The 20,000-nt window shown below is 37.0% G+C and overlaps 2 protein-coding genes across 3 annotated transcripts in view; one reads left to right on the forward strand and one right to left on the reverse strand.

Moving 5' to 3' along the window:
- LOC136828061 (putative E3 ubiquitin-protein ligase UBR7) overlaps positions 1-851 on the reverse strand; it is a 30,612-nt gene extending 29,761 nt beyond the window's left edge. The window contains exon 1 of the mRNA XM_067085770.1: positions 537-851. Within this exon, the coding sequence (XP_066941871.1) occupies positions 537-692 (156 nt within the window). The 5' untranslated portion in view covers positions 693-851. The remainder of the gene's footprint in view (positions 1-536) is intronic.
- A 3,716-nt stretch (positions 852-4,567) lies between these two features.
- gus (gustavus) overlaps positions 4,568-20,000 on the forward strand; it is a 306,026-nt gene continuing 290,593 nt past the window's right edge. For both annotated transcript variants that reach the window (XM_067085771.1, XM_067085772.1), the window contains exons 1-2: positions 4,568-4,808; positions 9,083-9,125. In XM_067085771.1, coding sequence (XP_066941872.1) covers positions 9,105-9,125 — 21 coding nt within the window. In that variant the 5' untranslated portion in view covers positions 4,568-4,808; positions 9,083-9,104. The remainder of the gene's footprint in view (positions 4,809-9,082; positions 9,126-20,000) is intronic.

Consider the following 20,000-nt stretch of genomic DNA (forward strand, 5'->3'; position numbering starts at 1 on the left):
TGCATTTTTGTGAGGAACAGGCTATAAGGAAAAATCTGAAAAGTAAAGGAATCAGAGAGGCAACATATGCTAACGTAACAAAAATATAAATGGTGCTGTTACAAAGTCTATCCCTTGACCTATTACCATACCACAGGGTATGCTAATGGCAATGACAAGTTTGCAACAGCTACTATCTAATCAACAGTTGCTTAACCTACCTAAGCACAGGCTATCTGTTCATAATTAATGTTATAATTCGGAAGGGATTTATTTACTGTCAAGCTCAAAACCTGCTCGGCCAGCCATGGCAGTCTGGATGAGAATCGTTAACAATGAGGGCAAGTAGGTAAGGCACTGCCTGGGCTACGTCTTACCCTAGGATGCAGGCAGCAGGTTAGGTTGCAGATCACACAAAATAAGGCTCGACATACTTGCGTTAAGTGACGAATATGGAATAAAAACTATATATACGTTTCTAAAGTCACCACAGCTTCCGGCCATAAGAAACTAACGAGGCAAGGGGAAAAAATCCCCATGCTCCATTAACAACTTACAAGATCGTAGGTGCAGCTGGTATCGTCTGAACCTCCCAAGACGGCAGCTGCGTCCAGTTCTCTCTCTTCCTCCTCATTTAGAACGTCGACCATTGTTATCCCGTTCTCCTCTCCCTCGTCTGTCACATCTTTGCCATTTTCTTCGGCCTCTGACATTGTCGCGGCTCAATTTATCGGGATTTGTGATGTCAGTGAAATCGGGGATTCAAATGGATGTACGAACGAACAAATCAGTTTGTTATTCTTATGTAATGCCGTCGTAAAGTCTCATCGGCTAATATGCTAGCAAACACATGCTAAGGACTTGGAGAATTCATAAATCCCTGCCACATTTTACATGTTTATGAGCTAACACTTCTTTTTCTCTATCTTTACGCTGTTTTTGTTGTATTCCATGTTTTCTTTATCTTATTTTTCACCAATGATGATTTATTCACGAATAACGATTAAACTTCAAACACACCAAATATGAAATCCTAATCAGTGGCATTCTTATGGTGAGAGCAAGGAAAGCAGAAAACTTCAGTTACTGATCTTAAGTTACAGTGTCATGTAATCAGAGTACAATGATAATAATATTGCATTTTGTCTGCACATGTTTGTAAACTAATTTAGTATTAAAACAGCGATGTTTGTGAAGTGAGCGAGAACCACAAACTGTTCTTGCAAACAGAAACTCAGCGAACACAGTGCGTGAACAATAGCTCTCTGTGTTGAAGGAAAAATGTGTATAATCTATAAATCACGCACATAAGTGCAACAAAAAGACTAGTAATTTTTCCACATATTTTACCTAGAAAATAAACTGAAATTAGCTGGTCTATACGGTGGACATGAATCGCGTCATGGAAAAACTTATTCATCTTTGACCACTTTTTGTCAAATATTTCAAGAAATGTTTTTATGCAATTTTAATCTATGATTGTTTCTGTTCGTGTTGTGCTATAAATTTGTGGTATTTAATTAATTTTAATTTCACCGAGTATGATGCTGTACTTATTCAATATCGTAACTTGTACTTTATTTTTTCCCACAGTGATACCAATCCGACATCTTGCTAAAACACTTGGAAATACCAGTGGCCATTTGAATTATTATTTGGTTGGAGTACTGACTATTTAAGTCGTTGATATTCAAGACTGACAACTATTTTTAAAAAAAAACTCTTCTGTAAGGAGAAAATACGGAAAGCCGTGAAAACCTATAAACATCACGTATCCCGTACACAGTTGGTAGAGAGATGAGTTGGGAGAAACCGTCATGTTTTTTTTTTTTTTGGTACGTACTAACCAAGATCGTTGTAGAATCACATGAGAACAAAGGTAGATCACGTGATTTTTTAAAGGATAAGCATAATTTTTATTCGTGATTCATAAACGTAGCCTAAATTAAAATTATACAGGCACTAATAAAGGTCTTTGCACGTAAGCGTGTAAGCAAGACTGACGTAGTATCAGTCCTAAAATATCATGTATCATGCATAAGGTTACATTTTGATTCCCTTATTGGTTGATGGATATCCTAATCCTAATAAATTAAGTGAATAGTTAAGCGACAGACATGAAGGTCCATTGTTAATCGGTTGGTTTTTGGTTCAATCTTGGCCAGAAGGAAATTAAGCCAAAGAAGAGCCCAAAATATCCGGAAATGGACAGACAAGGACAATATACGGCTTGAGTAACTGGGCTGAAAACAATTCGTAACATGAATTCATGACGCATGATATTTTGAGAGAACACTGCGACCTTAAAACTATATGCCATACCAGTCAGTGATCGAGAGACTTCTAGAATGATATAAAAACAATCTCTCAAGGTCCTCCAAAGGAGATCACCAAAGATCATTAAGGTTGCTAGTCACTCTTTCCTTGCTGAGGCTATTCAGGCAATCTAACAGAAACCTATTTTATTTTCAAGGTGACGAAATCGATAAGAGTTTAGCAAAGTCTGTAATTCTATAAGATTAGCTGAAATCAAAACTATAGGATAGAGGCTTAAAGTATTGGAGCGTTATTATTGTCTTTGAGCCGTCTGAACTATACTGTCTTTCTAGGAAGAAAGGCACAGCCATTAACCAAACTAAGAATATTCCATGAAAAATCGATGAGAAAGGTTTATATCACCATCCACTGGAAACTCTCGAAGTAAAAAGCATCGCAATACAAAAGAAAAAGGGACATAAACTAGAGTGTTTAGAAGTTTCCATGGGTAATATATTTTGTAGAACTGAACTCCTCAGCGTGATATGAGCAGTAGGCTACTCCCCAAACAAAGAATTTTGACATGTGAGTGAGAAAATAACACAGGCTCATGAAAACAAATTAACTGCAAGAAGAAACTGTAAAGATAGAGAGCAAAAAGAATGAAATAACATTAGACTATGGATAAGCAAATCTCAGTACAGTGCGACCATATAGGAGAGATTCGAGGTCGATGAGTCTAGCTTTGAAAGTGTTGATGTTGTAGGAAGCATCGAATGTGCTCTTTATAAATATAAGGAATGGAATTCTTCTGTAGTTGTCATATAAAGATGCGCAGTATTTCAGTGATCTCTATCCAAGTGGGCATTGAATATAGATCTACCTTTTAACGTGGGGAGGAACTGTAAATATATGTGTAGTTAATAATTGACGTGATGTCAGTTAGACGTATAACAATAAAAGATAGTACATTTGAAAAGGGATTTGTATTACAAGAGTAATTCTCCCACAAGAAATGAAGCTCGCACCAGGAAGTACGATCATGATGATAGTTAGCGTCGTCATATTCTGTATGTCTAAGAAAACACAGATTTCTAAATTTTGTTTTACTGATCATGAAATCATCATTGCCATCTTCATCAATTTTTTTCTTTGTTTTTATGCCCTCCTGTCGACCCTCATTTGGTCTATGTCACAGCTTCTATAAAGTTAAAAGTTACAGTTTGTAGCTCTTTTTTGATGAATGCTCTTCCGTGTTATTCGGTATTGAGAGTGTCCTACTTCCCTTACGTTTAGTATCTTTGATCTAACTCATTTACATATTCGTCAGTTAGTACTTCTAAGTTCCTCGTTGTTTTGCTATAGCATTTATTTTAACTGAATTGATGCCAAGAAATCTTAGTTTCTTACTGACATCATTGCGAAGTATTTTGCTTTATATTCATTAAATTCAAAAGTTCGAAAGTTGTACTTCAAAAGTTCTGATATAAGAATTAGTCGTATTTATAATATTATCAGATGAAATAAGACCAATTCATATGTATTTAGATGGTCTTCTATTTTGTTATTAAATCTACAACATTTGTATTTGGTGGTCAGTATAGGCCTATTATTATTATCATTATTACTCCAGTATGTTCTACAAATCTCGGTATATGATAAATTTCCTGTCTGGTCGGTATCATTACATTTATCTTTTGTCTGTCACTTATGTCATCCCATATCGCGGTCTTTTGTCAGTAAAAACACCTAATCTCGACCGGATTATTTGTCATTGTTATCGTGTTTCATTAATTGTGCGTCTCACCGAGTTAATATTCAAAAGGCGGTGCTTTGATTTATGATATCTTCCATAAAGAGTTACTTTTGTCCTTCAAGTATATTTATATCCTGTTTTGTGTAGACTGTACTTGATTTTGTCTCATTTGCCATACTAAGCACTCATGTTCTCCCCCCCACATTTGTCATGCTTGCACCCAAACTAAAGCATCGTATTACATGATATATGTTATGAACCTTCCACTACTATCTAAGTGATATATTGTATCCACGGATTTGTCTTTTATATATTTTAAATATTCATTATAATTAAGCTCACCTCCTCTTCATCTTCAGGGACGTTTGCTTCTCAATTAACTCAGAAAATGCGGCAGTGAGGAATACAATGCTATGAAAAATTTACCAGTAAAGAATATACCGTAAAGACGAATGCTTATGCAGTAGCACATTCGTTATTAACGAATGAGGGGTGACATAAATAAGAAGAAACAAGAAAGAACTTATTCGAAAACGAGGCTGGAAGAGCCACACCACGGCAGTGCCACAGCGGGGACACCACCCAGCACCATCTGTTGTCGGCCGGAGGAACTAACGGCTCTGGGTCACGTGACTTGACCTTCGATGACGCCATATTATTAGACGTTTGTTATTGTTGTGGTTGTGTTGGAGTGGGCGGCGGTGGACAGTAATTATAGTTGGGGGGGCAAATCGGACACTTGTGTGCTCAGTTGCAAGGGGATTTTAAATCTGTTTTATACGACGGGGAACCGAACAGAGTGCAGCCACTGGCCCAGGTGAGCCAAATCACTTCTTCTTCGGGGGGCGACCGTATTTTTTTTCTTGTCATCGCTTTACGATGTTCTGGTTATAAATAACATCGTAGGGGTTGTGGGCGGCCTACGATGTTGTATTATACATCCAAGTGATGACCTAGATGTTGTACTATACATCCCAGTGATGGGCTCGACGTTGCATTTTACATCGTAATGATGGGCGCGATGGGTGACTTGGTACTTCCTCCTTCTACTATTTTTCGGGAATAAATAACATCGTAGGGGTTGTGGTTATTGTGGTACGTTGTATTTTACATCCCAAGGCGGTGCTTGATGTTGTATTTCACATCCTGGTGATGGGTTATGGGTAGAACTCGTAAGAAACTTTGGCTTTCCTACGTTGCCTCAGCTGGCCTGTAGGAGGAGAAGGCTCAGGCCAGGCCTACGCGGAAGTAGCCTGACGAAACACCCTAGGTTAGGCCAAGCCTTGCATTCGGACAACTGTTAGCTTAGGCGTAGTCTGGGTAGTCGTTTATACACAAAGGATGTAATTACATCCTTAACCGTAGGCCTAGTCGTCCAAGGTATAGGCCTAGGTTAGGTTACCTGGTTAAAACTATTGTAGGCCAAGATAGTGTTGGTTACATAGGCCTGACAAATTGTATGCAGGGGGATTGCATCAAAACATTGTCTAGGCATATTTAATTTTGGCTTAGATCAAAATTAAAGTCAGCCGTAGGCTAATATGTATTAGTCTGTTATTGTTTGCTTTGAAGCCTGGTTTAAAGTATAGGCCTAGGCATATGCTTGCTTAGTTTCATATTTAGAATTTTGTTGGGCATTTTCCTAATGACCTGAAAGGACTTAGTAGGCTGCTCGTGGTCTGTGAACTTAAATTACCAAATTTTATTATAAATGTTTCACTTCTTTTTTAAAATGACTAGTTATTGGTCCATCCACAGTTCTCGTGGTGCCGTTGTGATAAGGTGATGTCTTGCCAACCCCCAGTTAGCATCATATGTACTGATGTTTGCAATTTTTTTTTTTTTTTTGTAAAGAGAATAAGGAGCAAAGTATTAATCTGCATGATTGGCACCTTATTATGATTGTATTATTTTACAACATACAATCTAATTAAAACCTTTATTCTATATATTATCTAGGTAATTGTACAGACAAGCTCTGGGTGCCACTGTGTTTAGTATCAGCTCCTTGGGGATGAATGTAAACACATGGACAAAAGACAGAAAATTTCTGAAATTATCTCAGTAAATTTTCTCACCACTTCTGCATTATATACACCCCTTTCTATATTGTTCAGCTAAAAAATCTTCTTAATAAATGATATCGCTGTTCACAGCTCTTCTGTAGAATTATTGTTATTATTAACGTTGCTGTGCTGTAGGTTAGGCTGTATCTTTTGCCAAAGTTTTAGAGCTGGGGATTCAGAGCCTAGTAGGATTCTTAGACTAGGCCATTTTGTAAAAATTTATCTAACGTTTAATTTGGGTCGGAAACGTAAATTTCTCAGTTCCCTGTTTGTTCTTGTAAACATTTTTTAATGTCTCTTTGTTGTTTTTGTTAGTATTAGGCATTTAACCAAACCGCATGACTCGTTATGTCATGGGGCCATACCTTGGTGAGGTTTTGGTAGAACATGTAGGCTTATGCAAAAGCTCTGCACGTGTGTTTTCACTTTTTTTTTGTTATGATCTCAAGTATTGCATAATGGATTCGCCACATTTTTAGTCAATAAAAACTTCAATTTTTTCTATTCTCCAGCTAGGCCTATGCTTATATTCAGACGACTTCCAATTTTTCTCCTTTGCTGGCATTCATTAAGACGCTGGCTGTCATTCCTGAATGGAGCACAAATGCTGAAACCCACAACTTTTGTGCATAGTAATTTTTAGAACATGGCTAAGATTTAGGTTTTTCATTAGTGTTTATTCCAGATTGTGTATGATCTCAGGTTTAATGTGGTAGGTTCATCACAGTTGAACCAGTAAGAACTTTTATTTTTTTAATTCCAGTAATGCATATTTTCACTCTTCCTACATTTTCTTCCTCGCTGACAATCAGTAAGACTGTGAATGTTTAAATCCTGACACACTCACTTTTTTTTTAACATGGTTAAGATCCCCAGAATCTTTAGAAACTGCAAGATCTTCCTGCATCAGTAATAGACTGTCTCCCAATTTTTCATGAAAAAACTCGGTTAATATCATTGGACCATTAACGCTGTTCAATTTTCATTTGAAGAGGAATTAATTTACCATTTGTTATAAAAATTGTTAGAAAGTACAGATTTTTAATAGATTCATCCCATTTAGGCCTTTAGTTTCAGTTTAGAATTATTACAAGATTGATCGAGCATAGCATATGTATTGTATTTTCACTTTGCAGACTTTACAGCCCAGCACAAATATTTAGCAACATGATATGTTACAGAGACTACATTGCTTTTGAAGGAGCGTAGTCAGAATTAGCATACTATAAATTAGAATAGAGAGAGATATAATAATTTTGTAGTTTGCTTTGGTATTGATGATTATATTTGTTCTTATGTATTTGTTCTATGTAAACAGTCACCTTAGGTTTAGGTGAGAGTTGATATTTAAGTATATGGCTTTGACCAAATTTAAAGAATGCTTAAAGGTTTGTGTAACCTGGCTAGAGATGCTATACTTAGTTTCCATCCAGTAATCTAGCCTTGCAATATTTAGCACAGTTGGACTGAGGGGCAGGAAGCTATGACCAGTGATGGGATCTTTTGAGACCAGTAGGAGAGAATGGCTGGAACTCGTCAGATATCTTATAAGGGAGATAACTGCTTACATGAATGAGTATTATGATGAATGCCATAAGAGGAGGATGGCAACATTCTGAGTGTTCCCATGTTTCCCTTTATTTACAGTATTAGCTAATTATCACCTAGTGGCCATACAACTTGAATCATGTAAAGTATGTAGCAAATGAAGATCAGGTCATTGGTAGCTTTAATCTGTGAAAGTTTTAATACAACAGTATTATAGGAATCCACTCAGCAGTTTTTATTATAATGATTTTCAGCACTTACTCAAAGGACATACGGCAGATTTGTGTAAGATCAGGTTTCTAGTCACAGGTGGTTGTGTTGCATGAATGGACTAGTGTACAATATTTTTTAGATTTACAAACTTTCAGAAGTGGTTAACCATATTAACCATGTTCAAGTCACTGCTAGGGTATTATTCTCCCGAACCTCTAACCTGACCTGGCCTATACCAGAGGCTGCTGTTGTGCTGTAAAACAATGGGTTCATTTGCCATCCTTTTTAATATATGTATCTACTTCAGGTTTTAAAAATTTTTTAGCCTTTTTTAAAAAAAATTTTATTTCAATTTGTTTATTATTTTTTTGTGGATGTACGGTATTGTGGTATTATCAGTGGCCTTTGGCTTTTTAATAAGATGCGTTATAACTGTACTTAATGGTATTTATAATGACATAAATGGTGAAAGTCTAACCATTTTTGTTTAGTGGTCACCAAGAGTTTGTTTTTTTGCATACATTTCTTCACTAAATTTGGTTCATCACTTGATAATCTTAGAGAAACATTGAAACATCGTGGACATAGAGCATTGTTAATTAGAGATTTATGAAATAAAGTTCAGTGTAATGATGCCTATAGATTAGCTGTAAGAACCCAATCTCTTTATTTTTCACCAATGCATCTTGATTGCAGGGTTTTGAGGAAAGGGAACTCGTGTAAAATTCCAACTTGCATGTTTGAATCTCTTAGCAATTATACAAAAGGCAGGGTTTAGACAAAGATATGCAATCATCTGTCTCTTGTATTTTATCTAATATATAAAACCTTACTTTTACCTACATGAGGCTGTATCCATGGATCTCTTACCTATCCTAGAGTAAATAGGCTACCTATATTTATTTATGAGTTCTTATCCTAAACCATCAAATGCAAGTTCCTAAAGTTACAAGATGAAAAGTATATTCTCATCTTGCTGTACTTGAATTGGAGGAAAGAAAGTCCTAAAATGATGGGTGGTTCTTTTTGGTTAGATGCACTTTTAAGAAATTCTAGAACTTAAGTACAGTAGTCCTTTTCAAAGTGCCCAAAGAAGCCACACTACAGAAGTTTTCTCTTTGAATTTTAGCTCTGATGCTTATTGGTAATTGTTTTAGAATTTGAGCCGCCTTCATTTTTATAGCTGTATTCATTCTCATACAGATATTGTCTTTGACTTGTTAGGTGGCAGGTTTTTAACCTTGATTTTTATTCTTCCTTTCAGTTTCATCAGTCTACCCTGGCTCATGACAGTTCAGCAGATCGAAGTAAGTGCGAGCAATCTTTTTCGTAGTTTTTATAAAGGCACAGTACAGTATATTTTATAGTCTATGGTAGTTTTTAATGCCCAGTGCTTAGTTTAGAGGGTACCACAGTAGAATGAGTATAGGCATATTCATTGTAAAATGCAAATTATTTATTTACCATTCATTTTAGTAATGGTGTAACATTTGATTTTTCATAAAATAGATTTTTAAGGTCATAAAGGTAGAAAGGTTTATCCCTTCAAAACTTCACTTTTGAAGATAAGATGAAGTACTGTACTGGAAATTGTGGAAGTGTTCCCTGATAGTTATAAATGCCACACACGCATAAACATTTAATGAAATTACAAAAAGCCACCTCCATCTGCCTGTTATGTTATAATTTCTAACTCAATCCTTTCTTCAGACTCCAGATATTCTTCCTAAAGCTTTATTCTCAGATTAGCAAAATCTGTTGAATATATTGAAGTTTCATTGTTGTACTTAGATTCATGCCAGTATAGCAATACAGATTACAGTATACCAGACTTAGGTATACTCTTACTTTTGCATTCATTTTCAGTCTATTTGATTTCCAAATCTTATTCAGACTGACCATTTTTTTGTCAGTCTTTTTTTAGGATTACCAAACTCAAACTCTAGAGAACTTATACTGGATATCTTTGTTCCTAAATATTTGAAAGATTCAGCCTAATTAATACTATTTTTATTTAATGTTATTTCATCCCTAAGTACATACTGTTCTCATTACAGTATTCTTGTTTTGTGTAGAGTTATTTTGAGACCCACCCGTCCAGGTATTAGTTATGGGATGCCCTAGATCAAGAGCCTGTGCCAGCAAAAGGTTGGCTTAATGTAAAACGAACTATTGATAGTTGATGTGTTCTTTTAAGCTCAGTAAATTGTGGTGTTCTGCTGATTAAAACTGCATCAGCTGCATATTCTAAGTCTGTCAACGACAATCTAGGCCCTCCTTTTCCATCTCTGACCACTTTTTTCAACATGAAATTTGTGAAAAAAGCAAATGGCAAGGGAGTTATAATATTCCCTTACAGGGAGTCACTTTATTACTGTACATGACAGCAATCACTGGTTGCCTCTTGAACATCTCTGGCGATACTGTGATGACTTGGACTTGGGTTGAATGATCCCCTTTATTTTTTATAGATCATAAAATTTTATATATAAGAATATATGTTGTAGTCAGGGAATTATCATTAACAAATTTTGTGAATCATTTACTATGTAGTAATAGTATCATTTATAAATAATCAAATGATTGTGTGGAATGTTTTATCATCTTGTACAGTACAGCTCATATGGACTGTAGTAGTCACTTTGACAACTACACCCACTTTTATCACTACTGTATTTATTGGTTTACATATAGTTTTGACAGATCAAGGAACTTCAGTCATTTCGGTAAATTGTGGCCGCTGATAGGTCTGTAACATTATCTGCTAAATGTAGAGATAAAGCAACTGGTTGTTTACATTACTTTGTTTTCAGGATAAATCTGATAGTATATGAACTATTCATAAAACACTCATGAAAGAGAGAGATCATTGTAGTGAATAAATATGAAAATTATAAACAGAATCTTTATACTCTTGTAATGCACAGTACCAGATGTGGTCTTTATATGACTTTGCTTATTTAATTTCTTTGGAATGAAACCAGACTCAGGTGACTGCAAAAATTATATATACACTGTAACTGATAGATAATAATTATGTACAAAGTAATGAAAACTGGATGAAAGCCATTATTCACAATTTGACTCCATACATTTGGTAACATTGCATTAAGAGACAACCTATGTGACCCTGGTGATTGGAAACCTCTACTCACCTACATTTACCCCAGACATTGCTCATCCCTTTTTTGTGTATGCTCAACTCTCATTATCTTTGTATAATCAACTTTTGTATTCTTTAAGAAAAAAGTAAAGTGCTTCAACTTTTGTAAATTATTACACATTTAAACTGGGTGTTTATTTTGTGAGTAGTTTCCAGATATAAAAATATGAAGTATAAGGTTAAAATAAGAAGATATACCATCCACAAGTGTTCCGTTAACCAGTGAGCAAACCTTGATTCAGATGTCTCACGACTCCATTTAGCAACCTTGATTCAAATGTCTCACGACTCCATTGATCAGAATTGGGTAGAATATGCTTACCTTCAATAATTTTGACACTGTCAGGTCCTGTTAACGTTTTTTTTTTTTTCTTTCTTTCTTTTTTAGCTAATTTGAAGCAGTCCTCGTATGCTTACATCCAAAATGTTCTTTTCATTTCATATTGTCAGAATGGTTGTTTAGCATTTCGTTAAGCCATATTGTTAAAACTTTAGTTCTTGGTAAGAGATTAGTAGCCTAAGTCAAGGATTCCCTGTGACCTCTTGTACTACCAGAGATATTGTAATTATGAAAATCATCAAAGGTATTGCAGTCATGAAAATCAAGTAATATTTAAACATTTCTTCATACTGTACTTTTATACATCTCCAAATTCTTGTTTCATTTTAGTAGGATGCTTCCATGATGACAACATATGTTGCTCATATTGTTGTCAAATTGGTACAGTACTTCATATGAATTCAGTCGTACTGTGAAATTCTCGTGTAAAGATTTGCGGCATCGTGTAGGTTGCCAGTTCCCCCTTACATATAAATTTGATACTTTTGTCAGCTGTTTTATATAGCACTCAAGATATATGTTGAATTAATTATGAGTTGTTCTTGCTATAGTAAAAACCATTTATCTTTTATATGGATATATATTTAGCACAGCCAGTTCTGAAAATGTGCTATAACAAACTTTTCCATTTTCATTAATTTTGATAAGTTTCCCTATTCTTTAAAATTGGGGTAAATCCTGGACTTCTCCCTTCTCATTCTAGAAAGCAGGGTGCCTTTTTTTTGTGTTTACAGAGCCTTAATTGGTATACTTTTGTCAGTAGTAAAGGCCCTTTTCACCCCTATAATTCATGAATTCCTAATGATCCTTGGTCCTACCTCCTGAGCCTTGATCCCAGAGGCAGAGGGAGAAGGGTGGGTTTTGGATGGAAGGTGAGAAAAGTGTGAAAATTGAGGGTGGAGTTCTTCCCCTTAGCATACTTCTATAGCCAATGTCTCTTTTGTAGGCTAACATTTCTCCTCTTTAGAGGAGTCTTAGCCTACAAGCACTTCTTGTCATTTTTTACTTCACCTATTTGCATACTAATCAGTTCAGGCAGGTCCCCACATGGTTTTATCTGTTGGATGATTTATGGTACAAAATCTGAAAATATGCGTAATCGGCTCTCCTTTGTAGAGTTCGTTACTGAACACCTGGCTGTGACTTTTTGTGGGTTTTTTGTCGGAAGAATTGCTTGTGTGCCCAACCCTCCCTTTTCTCCAATTGCAATGCTTCCCTCCTGTCTTAGGGGTCTGGTAGTATGGCCGTCTCCTATCTCCTTATTCCTTAAAGGAAAATTGCAATTTCTTTCCACAGTGGGGATCTGGAAAACTCTTCATTGCCTTGCATAGCAGAGGCTCCTCTGTGACAGTTTTGTTTTTCAAGTTGAGCATTCTTCTTAAGAAGCAGGTGGCCAGTGTGCATGGCTCCATTGTAGCCTAATGGTCATTTTTCTTCCAGACATGCTCATGAAGAGAGGGGGGGAAACATCTCACCTTACAGACCATGAAGTCTGCAGGATATATCCTCTAGTAATTAACCTTCCCTTTGACTCAACTACCACTCCCTTAGTCCAACTTTGCAAGGTTTGGGAACGGTTCAGTTTCTTCTTCCTAAGGAAGGTTCTGTCCTTCATTGGGAGTCTGGCTAGAACTGCTAGAAGTTTTTGCATGTTGTAGCCCCCATCACGTCTCTCAGGTTACAGTGCTTCTGCCACTTTCTAAAACACCTGCCAACAAGAATGTGAGTTTGACCTTTCCACTTTTGACTCTATTTCCTATGCATGGACTCGCCAAGTTTTTAGCAAAGGAAAAGATCTGGATTCCAGTCATAAGCACATGGTTTGGGGTTACATGGAACCCTGTTCAAGGGCAACTTTGGTTTTAGGTACTGAGTGTAGTAATCTGACTGACTAGTTTCCTCCCTCTTTTCTACTAGATAACATGTGTAGGTCCTTGGTCTCTGTTTCTTAACCCTTTGGTGGTTGCCCAAACATTTAAGTAGCTTTTTAACCTCTTTTGGACAAGTTTGCATCTTGTCCTAGGTTCATGGTCAAATGTAAGTTAGTGAAGGCACATCAGATGCTGGGCCTCTTCTCCTTTGCCCCTTTTTTCAGCTTTGGACAGTCCAGCCCATTCTCATGCTGGTATGGTTAGGTGTACGTGAGGTACACAACCGAGCATTGTCCTTGAGACTTAAGTATGGCGATGTGTTTTCTCTTTAACAAATGGTTAGGTGCCAGGTGTAGAGCACTTTTCATTTATCATTGGTTGGTGTTGTTTATACTTGCTTTCCTTTATTTTCTGTTCTCTCTCTAAAAAAAGGGAGTTCCCTGGACCACGGAAAGAGTATGCTGAAGTAAACTCTGGCACAAGGCCATGTCAGCCTCTTAGGATGTTAATGAAGTCAGCCTTCCCATGATCTTACACTTGACCATGAAGCTGAAATTTTCAGTTTGTGATTTATCAACATTCCAGTTTTTAGCTATTGCCACACAATGTGTTAGCCATGGCAGAGGTTCATCTCCTGTTTGGATTCCATTTGAATCATGAGTCTCCATATAAAAGACAAAAGTTGGTATCCTCTAACAGATAGTTTGTATTTTCCACATATTTACCCAACAGAAGTCTCTTATCATAATCTCACATCCAACCATCCCCACATTTGTCGCTGTTTGCCGAGTTAATAGTCAGATGAGTGGTCAGTTCCCCGACTCGTCATCTCCCTGCTAGTAATTAACCTCCTTGTTAACCAGATTGAGCAACAAAACCAATTTGCACCAGATATATACTGTACTGTATATCCATACGAACGACATAGTTAGAATATATAGGGAAATAGAGACTTCAGAGTTGCATATCTTGGAAACATGCAGATCATCTATAACAGTTGAGACGAATCAAAGTGTTTAATGTATATTTTAATTAACTACTAAAACTGATTGAGTGCTATTCATGGAAGTCATTTAAAGCGAGCAAGATAGTATGTAATTTCAGACCTCTAGAAGCTGCAATATAAATACAGTGCTTGAAATAGAAATTCATTGCAAATATAAATTTGAATCAGAAGCAAGGCTGAGTTCATGTCCAGCGCCTCAGTTGTTGGGGTATTTCCCCTTCTAACATGTTCAGGCTTAGTGGGTAGTACTCCCTGAGAGCATAAGCCTGAAAAGGACAGTAGCACCTCGGCTTAAACGTTTAGATATAAGCTAATCAGTTTTCCTGCAGTATTAGAGATGGTAATAAAGCTCCTGCAATATTAGAAATGAGCTGTTTTCTTTGTAATTTAGTGACACAACGTAAACGTGATGTAGATAAAAGAATACGAAGCTGTTAACATTTTCATGGAATATCTAGTAGTTGAATTTATTAATGTGGCCCGAGAGTAATGTTTTCTCTAGTTACTGCTGTAAATGTATCAGGCACATTTTCTTTAAACTAGACTTTCGTAGGTTTACAAAAGAAAACGGTAAAATTTAACGTATACTCTAGTGTACCATGTAGAGGAGCTGCTTTTTATATAACTTTCTCTTTTTATCATTTTTCCGTCAGGTGTAAATGACAGATTTTTAGTCTACTTGTTTAATAGATGCTAGGCTATTATAAGGTCGACTCTGATATAATAGTTATCTGTGATGCTCTTTATTAGCATTGGTGTGATTTAGAAACCTAATTTTAAAGTTGATATGGTTATACTGTATATCTTGTTGTTTGCATTTAGTATTATATGAATGCTTCTGCTGTAACTCTTTTGAAATCGAATTTGTTAAATGTTTACTTTTTTCTCTTTGTTTATTGCGTTTCATATTTGAGAGTATGTTCCATAATTTTCTTAGGATCCGAGGTCCCTTTTTTTTTTGAGATCGGTTTTTTTTGAGTTATTTTATTAGCAACAGAATTCGACACCGGGGATTACTTGAGGTGAAAGAAAAAGTCATGGGAGGCCTTCATGAAGGTTGTAGGTCAAAATTTCGCTGTTTAGATTTCTATAATTTGGGGTTCGCCCATTCGGACTCGCCAAGATATTTATGGTGTATATCAGTTTTCTTCGTTTTCATGGTGGTTCATTTATTTATTCGTGTATTTTTTTATGCATATTTTTGTTAATTATTTTGAACAGCTAAACAGCCGAGCATCTACTTGGTGATCTTTTCATTATTATTGCTGTTCAGACACAGAAAAACAAGATCCCTTATTGATCAACAAGTAAATCTGGAAGCTGCCCTCATCGCTTCGCTTGCACTTAATACTTAACCATCCTCTTTCAGCTGGCAGTGGCTTTATTCTATCCCGCATCAATAGTAATGGCACAGTTGAGAAGTTTCCGATAAGCGGAATTGGGGTTGAGGAAAGTACATGTTGGCGTTAATTAAAAGCGGTACTGTTTGCCGACAGATGGAAGGGGGATCCATTAACGAGAGAGAGAGAGAGAGAGAGAGAGAGAGAGAGAGAGAGAGAGAGAGGTCTTTTTCTTTTATGATAATTTCACATGCTGGTATAGGTTTACTAAACCGTTTTTGTGTATGTGTGTGTGTGAGAGAGAGAGAGAGAGAGAGAGAGAGAGAGAGAGAGAGAGAGAGAGAGGCCTTTTTCTTTTATGATAATAATTTCACATGCTGGTATAGGTTTACTAAACCGTTTTTGAGTATATGTGAGAGAGAGAGAGAGAGGATAGGCCTTTTTTTTATGATGATAATTTCACATGCTGGTATAGGTTTATTAAACCGTTTTTGTGTGTGTGTATGTGTGTGTGTGTGTGTGTGTGAGAGAGAGAGAGAGAGGATAGGCCTTTTTCTTTTATGATAATTTCACATGCTGGTTTACTAAACCGTTTTTGTGTGTGTGTGAGAGAGAGAGAGGGGGGGGGATAGGTCATTTTCTTTTAAGTATGGTAATAATTTCACGTGCTGATATAGGTTTACTAAACCTTTTTGGTTTGTCAGAGAGAAAGGGAGAGAGAAATTGGCCTTTTTCTTTCATTTATGTTAATAGTTTCATGCCCTGTAGGGGTTACTAAAACCTTTTTGTTTGTCTCTTGAGTTGCCGTGTCAGCATTTATCACTTGATTATCGCTTGATTTATTAGAGAAGACGACGCCTCACTTCATCATCACTTTCATACTTCCCAGCACCGCCCCTCATCCGATTAATCTGATCAATTTCACGCCAGTCGCACACGCTGCTACGACAGCAATTCTTACGGCGGAAGACGTCAGAACTTCATTGATGGTCTTTTGAAAAGGTTGGAAAGGAAGACTAACAGTGAAACCCCGTAGGGGATATGTCGTCATTGCACCTCAAGCGGCGCACTGTAGGCATTACTTGAGGTTCTTTGCTGCGTCCCTTCGGCCCCTAGCTCCAACCCTTTTCATTCCTTTTATTGTACCTCCAGTCATATTCTTTCATCCCTCTTACTTTCCACCCTCTTCCAACAGTGTTTGATTGTGCAGCTGCTAGGTTTTACTAAACCTCTTACTCTCCCAGTTTTCCTTTCAGCAGGAAAGCTGTTAACTCTTGTGGAGAACTTTTGCAGGTCATCCAGTTCACTTTCATTGGAGATGCCATCGCCCCACAAGTTCCACAATCCATAAAATGGGGTCCTACGGTACTTTTAAACCAGTCTGACATTGGCGTGCGCTGTTGAAACATGAATGTTTGAGACAGTCTCAGATAATTCAGATTTTGTGGGATTTTATGAGAGAGAGGAATAAGTAAAAAAAGGGAAAAGGTTCACTTTGTAGGGATTCCCTTGACAACTATTTAGTCAGTTCTGTGACAAAGAAGAAACTAAAGGGGATCCACTGGGATGGTTACAACAAGCCTTCATTATTACAACTCTAACCCTTGCCTTTGGCCGCCTGTAAGTGGGGTAATGAATTGGAGACACTAAGAGGCCTGGTGTGGACATTACGACCTGCCAGCCAGTCAAGGCAGAAGAAACCCCACTCCACAAAGATATGTCCAGATTTATTCATAGAGACAGAAAGGACGAACAGCGTAAAGTGGTCTTATCTAGCCAAGGTACAGGGGGAACTAGAAATCAAAGGGGAGGATTATAGAATAGAGAGTCAGGCTTAACCAGAAGGAAGCGATAACTTCACTTTGTGGAGGATTAAAAGAATTTAAGAGTTAGAACAGTGTTTTGGGGGCGCTGCTTACAACAGCATTTGAAGGTACTCTCTTGAAAACTTTGGAAAAATTTGTTTTACGAAAGTAGGTTCAAGTTTATTGATTGTGTGTAGCATGTGGCGAATACCACCCTCAGCAACTATCGGTAATTAATGCAAGACATGACGCGGTATGGTGTGAAAGGAGTGAAGAGAATAATGACAAATTAATGAGGGGGAAACGAGGGTGATTAGATAAGGGGAAGAGCGAGGGGGCAAGAAGAAAGCTGCGTGTTCATTTTTTGGGTTTCGGTGGGTGCCAGCTTGGCCACACCCAAATGAAATATACTTCTTAATTTGTTACAGACCAGGGTTTGATCCGTACGTACATACATAAGTATATATATATATATATATATATATATATATATATATATATATATATATATATACTATATATGTGTGTGTGTGTGTGTGTATATATATATATATATAGTATATATATTATTTATATTTATTACGCTATTTCCCACCATACGTCATTTTTCCTTTATTCAGAATGTATAGCTTTAAGGTTAGCTACCCTTCTGTTTTCAGAGCAGGTAATTCTTGAAGTGACTCAGTTGGGTAACCAATAGGCAACTTTCGGGAGCGAGTTGCATGACCAGTATTCTCCTTTTCTGCTTCAAATGATGGTGAGAGACACCCCCTTTCCTTTCTCAATGTTCTTCCCTTCTTGTTCTTCCTTGTAAGGGCCTGGGTTGTCCGAGGGAAAACGGAATTGAAATTGCGAATCCATATTCGGAATGGGAACCGAAGATATTTTTTTATGATGAACGTGGGTTGATAGGTGTAACCCATATACCTTTTTCGGGGATGGGGTTCGTATGTAAGGCTCTTCTTGTCATATTGTCGCTTCTTTTTAATAAATTTAGTTTTGGTTTGCTGAAGCATTGCGTTTTATTGAGATACTTCGTTGCATGTCCCCTCGATTTTCATATTAAAATGGAGTGGAACTTGAAACCTAAGTTAATAAGTTCATTGCTTAATTTATTGCATGAGAAATAGCTTAAGCAAAACAAAAACGAAATGCTCTGTTGGTTGTTTATATTGGTTTTTTGTCCTCATTGCTCTCTATTTTCGATTGTGTCAGAATGGTAATTTTGCTGTGATTTTTTTTAAATACAAGTGGAATTAACTTAAACGCCCAGCCCTCCATATTTTTTTATGAGAACTTGGCAACGGCACGAGTTTGTAAATATGCAATGAATTATGATAACGTATTTTGCATACATTTTTATGGTGAAGGAAGATCGCCTTTACGAACGAATCCCAACGAGATAACTTGTGATGAAAAAGAATATGGTTGGGGGTCTTATCATCAAAAGTGTGTCTGTCTCGCTTTCATCCTTAAAATGCTCGAGTGGGTTGGACTCACCTGGTCGAACAGCTGCTGTGTTTGCCTTTCGATAATTCGCGTTATCTGTAATGACCAGATGCTCCGTTATACGATGAATTGTTAAAAAGCACCATCGCAGCTGCTACGGCTACTTGAACTGATAGCGTGCCGTAGGTGGCTTATGCAATTTTGTTTGACAGTACCTCCAACACTTTCGAAGTATTGGTGTTTGTGCCTGTGTACACTTGCAGATAACATTTGAGGTTCATGTCGGTAGGAGAGAATATGTTGTACGACAGGCTGTGCCGGAGAGAGAGAGAGAGAGAGAGAGAGAGAGAGAGAGAGAGATTTTCTCTATCTGTCATGTTTGTAAAATATATCACTTATTCGGCTAGGCAACTGGCTGTCTTCTGCCCCTCTTAAGCAGGTACCATTTGTTTTACTTGTGAGTTCAGGAGACTTTAACGTGAGCAAATATCATTATTATTAAATTTATATTCGTGTCTGCATAGCTTGTGCAAATATATGGATATATAAGAAAGTTAAGTACATCTACGAGTTTCAGACTTGGCTATGGGTGCTTAAAAAAAAAGTAAAATATTTTATAGCATCTTTAACTCCGTTAGACTTGTTTAACTCTGCTTTGGAAAAATTAGAAAAAAATGTTTCGGAAAATGGGAAAATTTATAATTTCCCTTGCCGTGAGCAGTACTCCTAAGTAGGCATTTTGTCATCCAGTGCATTTTGTAGGAGTATTTTTAATTTCTATGCATTTGTTGATGTCTCATTATTGTTTTCAAGGTACGATGCTTCTTTCTCATATCTTTCTCCCCTCGACCCACATTGCATTGTGTGGAATGTTATGTGGTGGACTTTTTCGAAAACCCACCCCATAACCTTCCATTCTACCACTTCCCCCTCCCTTTTCCATAATTTCTCCACCCCCACCCCACCCCTAAAATTCTCCCTCGCCTCTCCTTCATAATCTTTCCCCTTTACGTGTACTCCCATTCAGATGATGGATGTGGAACATCGTGGCCTTGCTCTCTTTCTCTCGGTTTCTTTCCAGTTTGTTGGGGGGGGGGGAATCCTGTTATTTCCTTGGTTTTATTTACTTCTTCTTCTTCTTCTTCTTCTTCTTCTTCTTCTTCTTCTTCTTCTTCTTCTTCTTCTTCTTCTTCTTCTTCTTCTTATTA

The sequence above is a fragment of the Macrobrachium rosenbergii genome, chromosome 42 (genome assembly GCF_040412425.1).
Source record: "Macrobrachium rosenbergii isolate ZJJX-2024 chromosome 42, ASM4041242v1, whole genome shotgun sequence".
In the NCBI taxonomy this organism is placed as follows: domain Eukaryota; kingdom Metazoa; phylum Arthropoda; class Malacostraca; order Decapoda; family Palaemonidae; genus Macrobrachium; species Macrobrachium rosenbergii.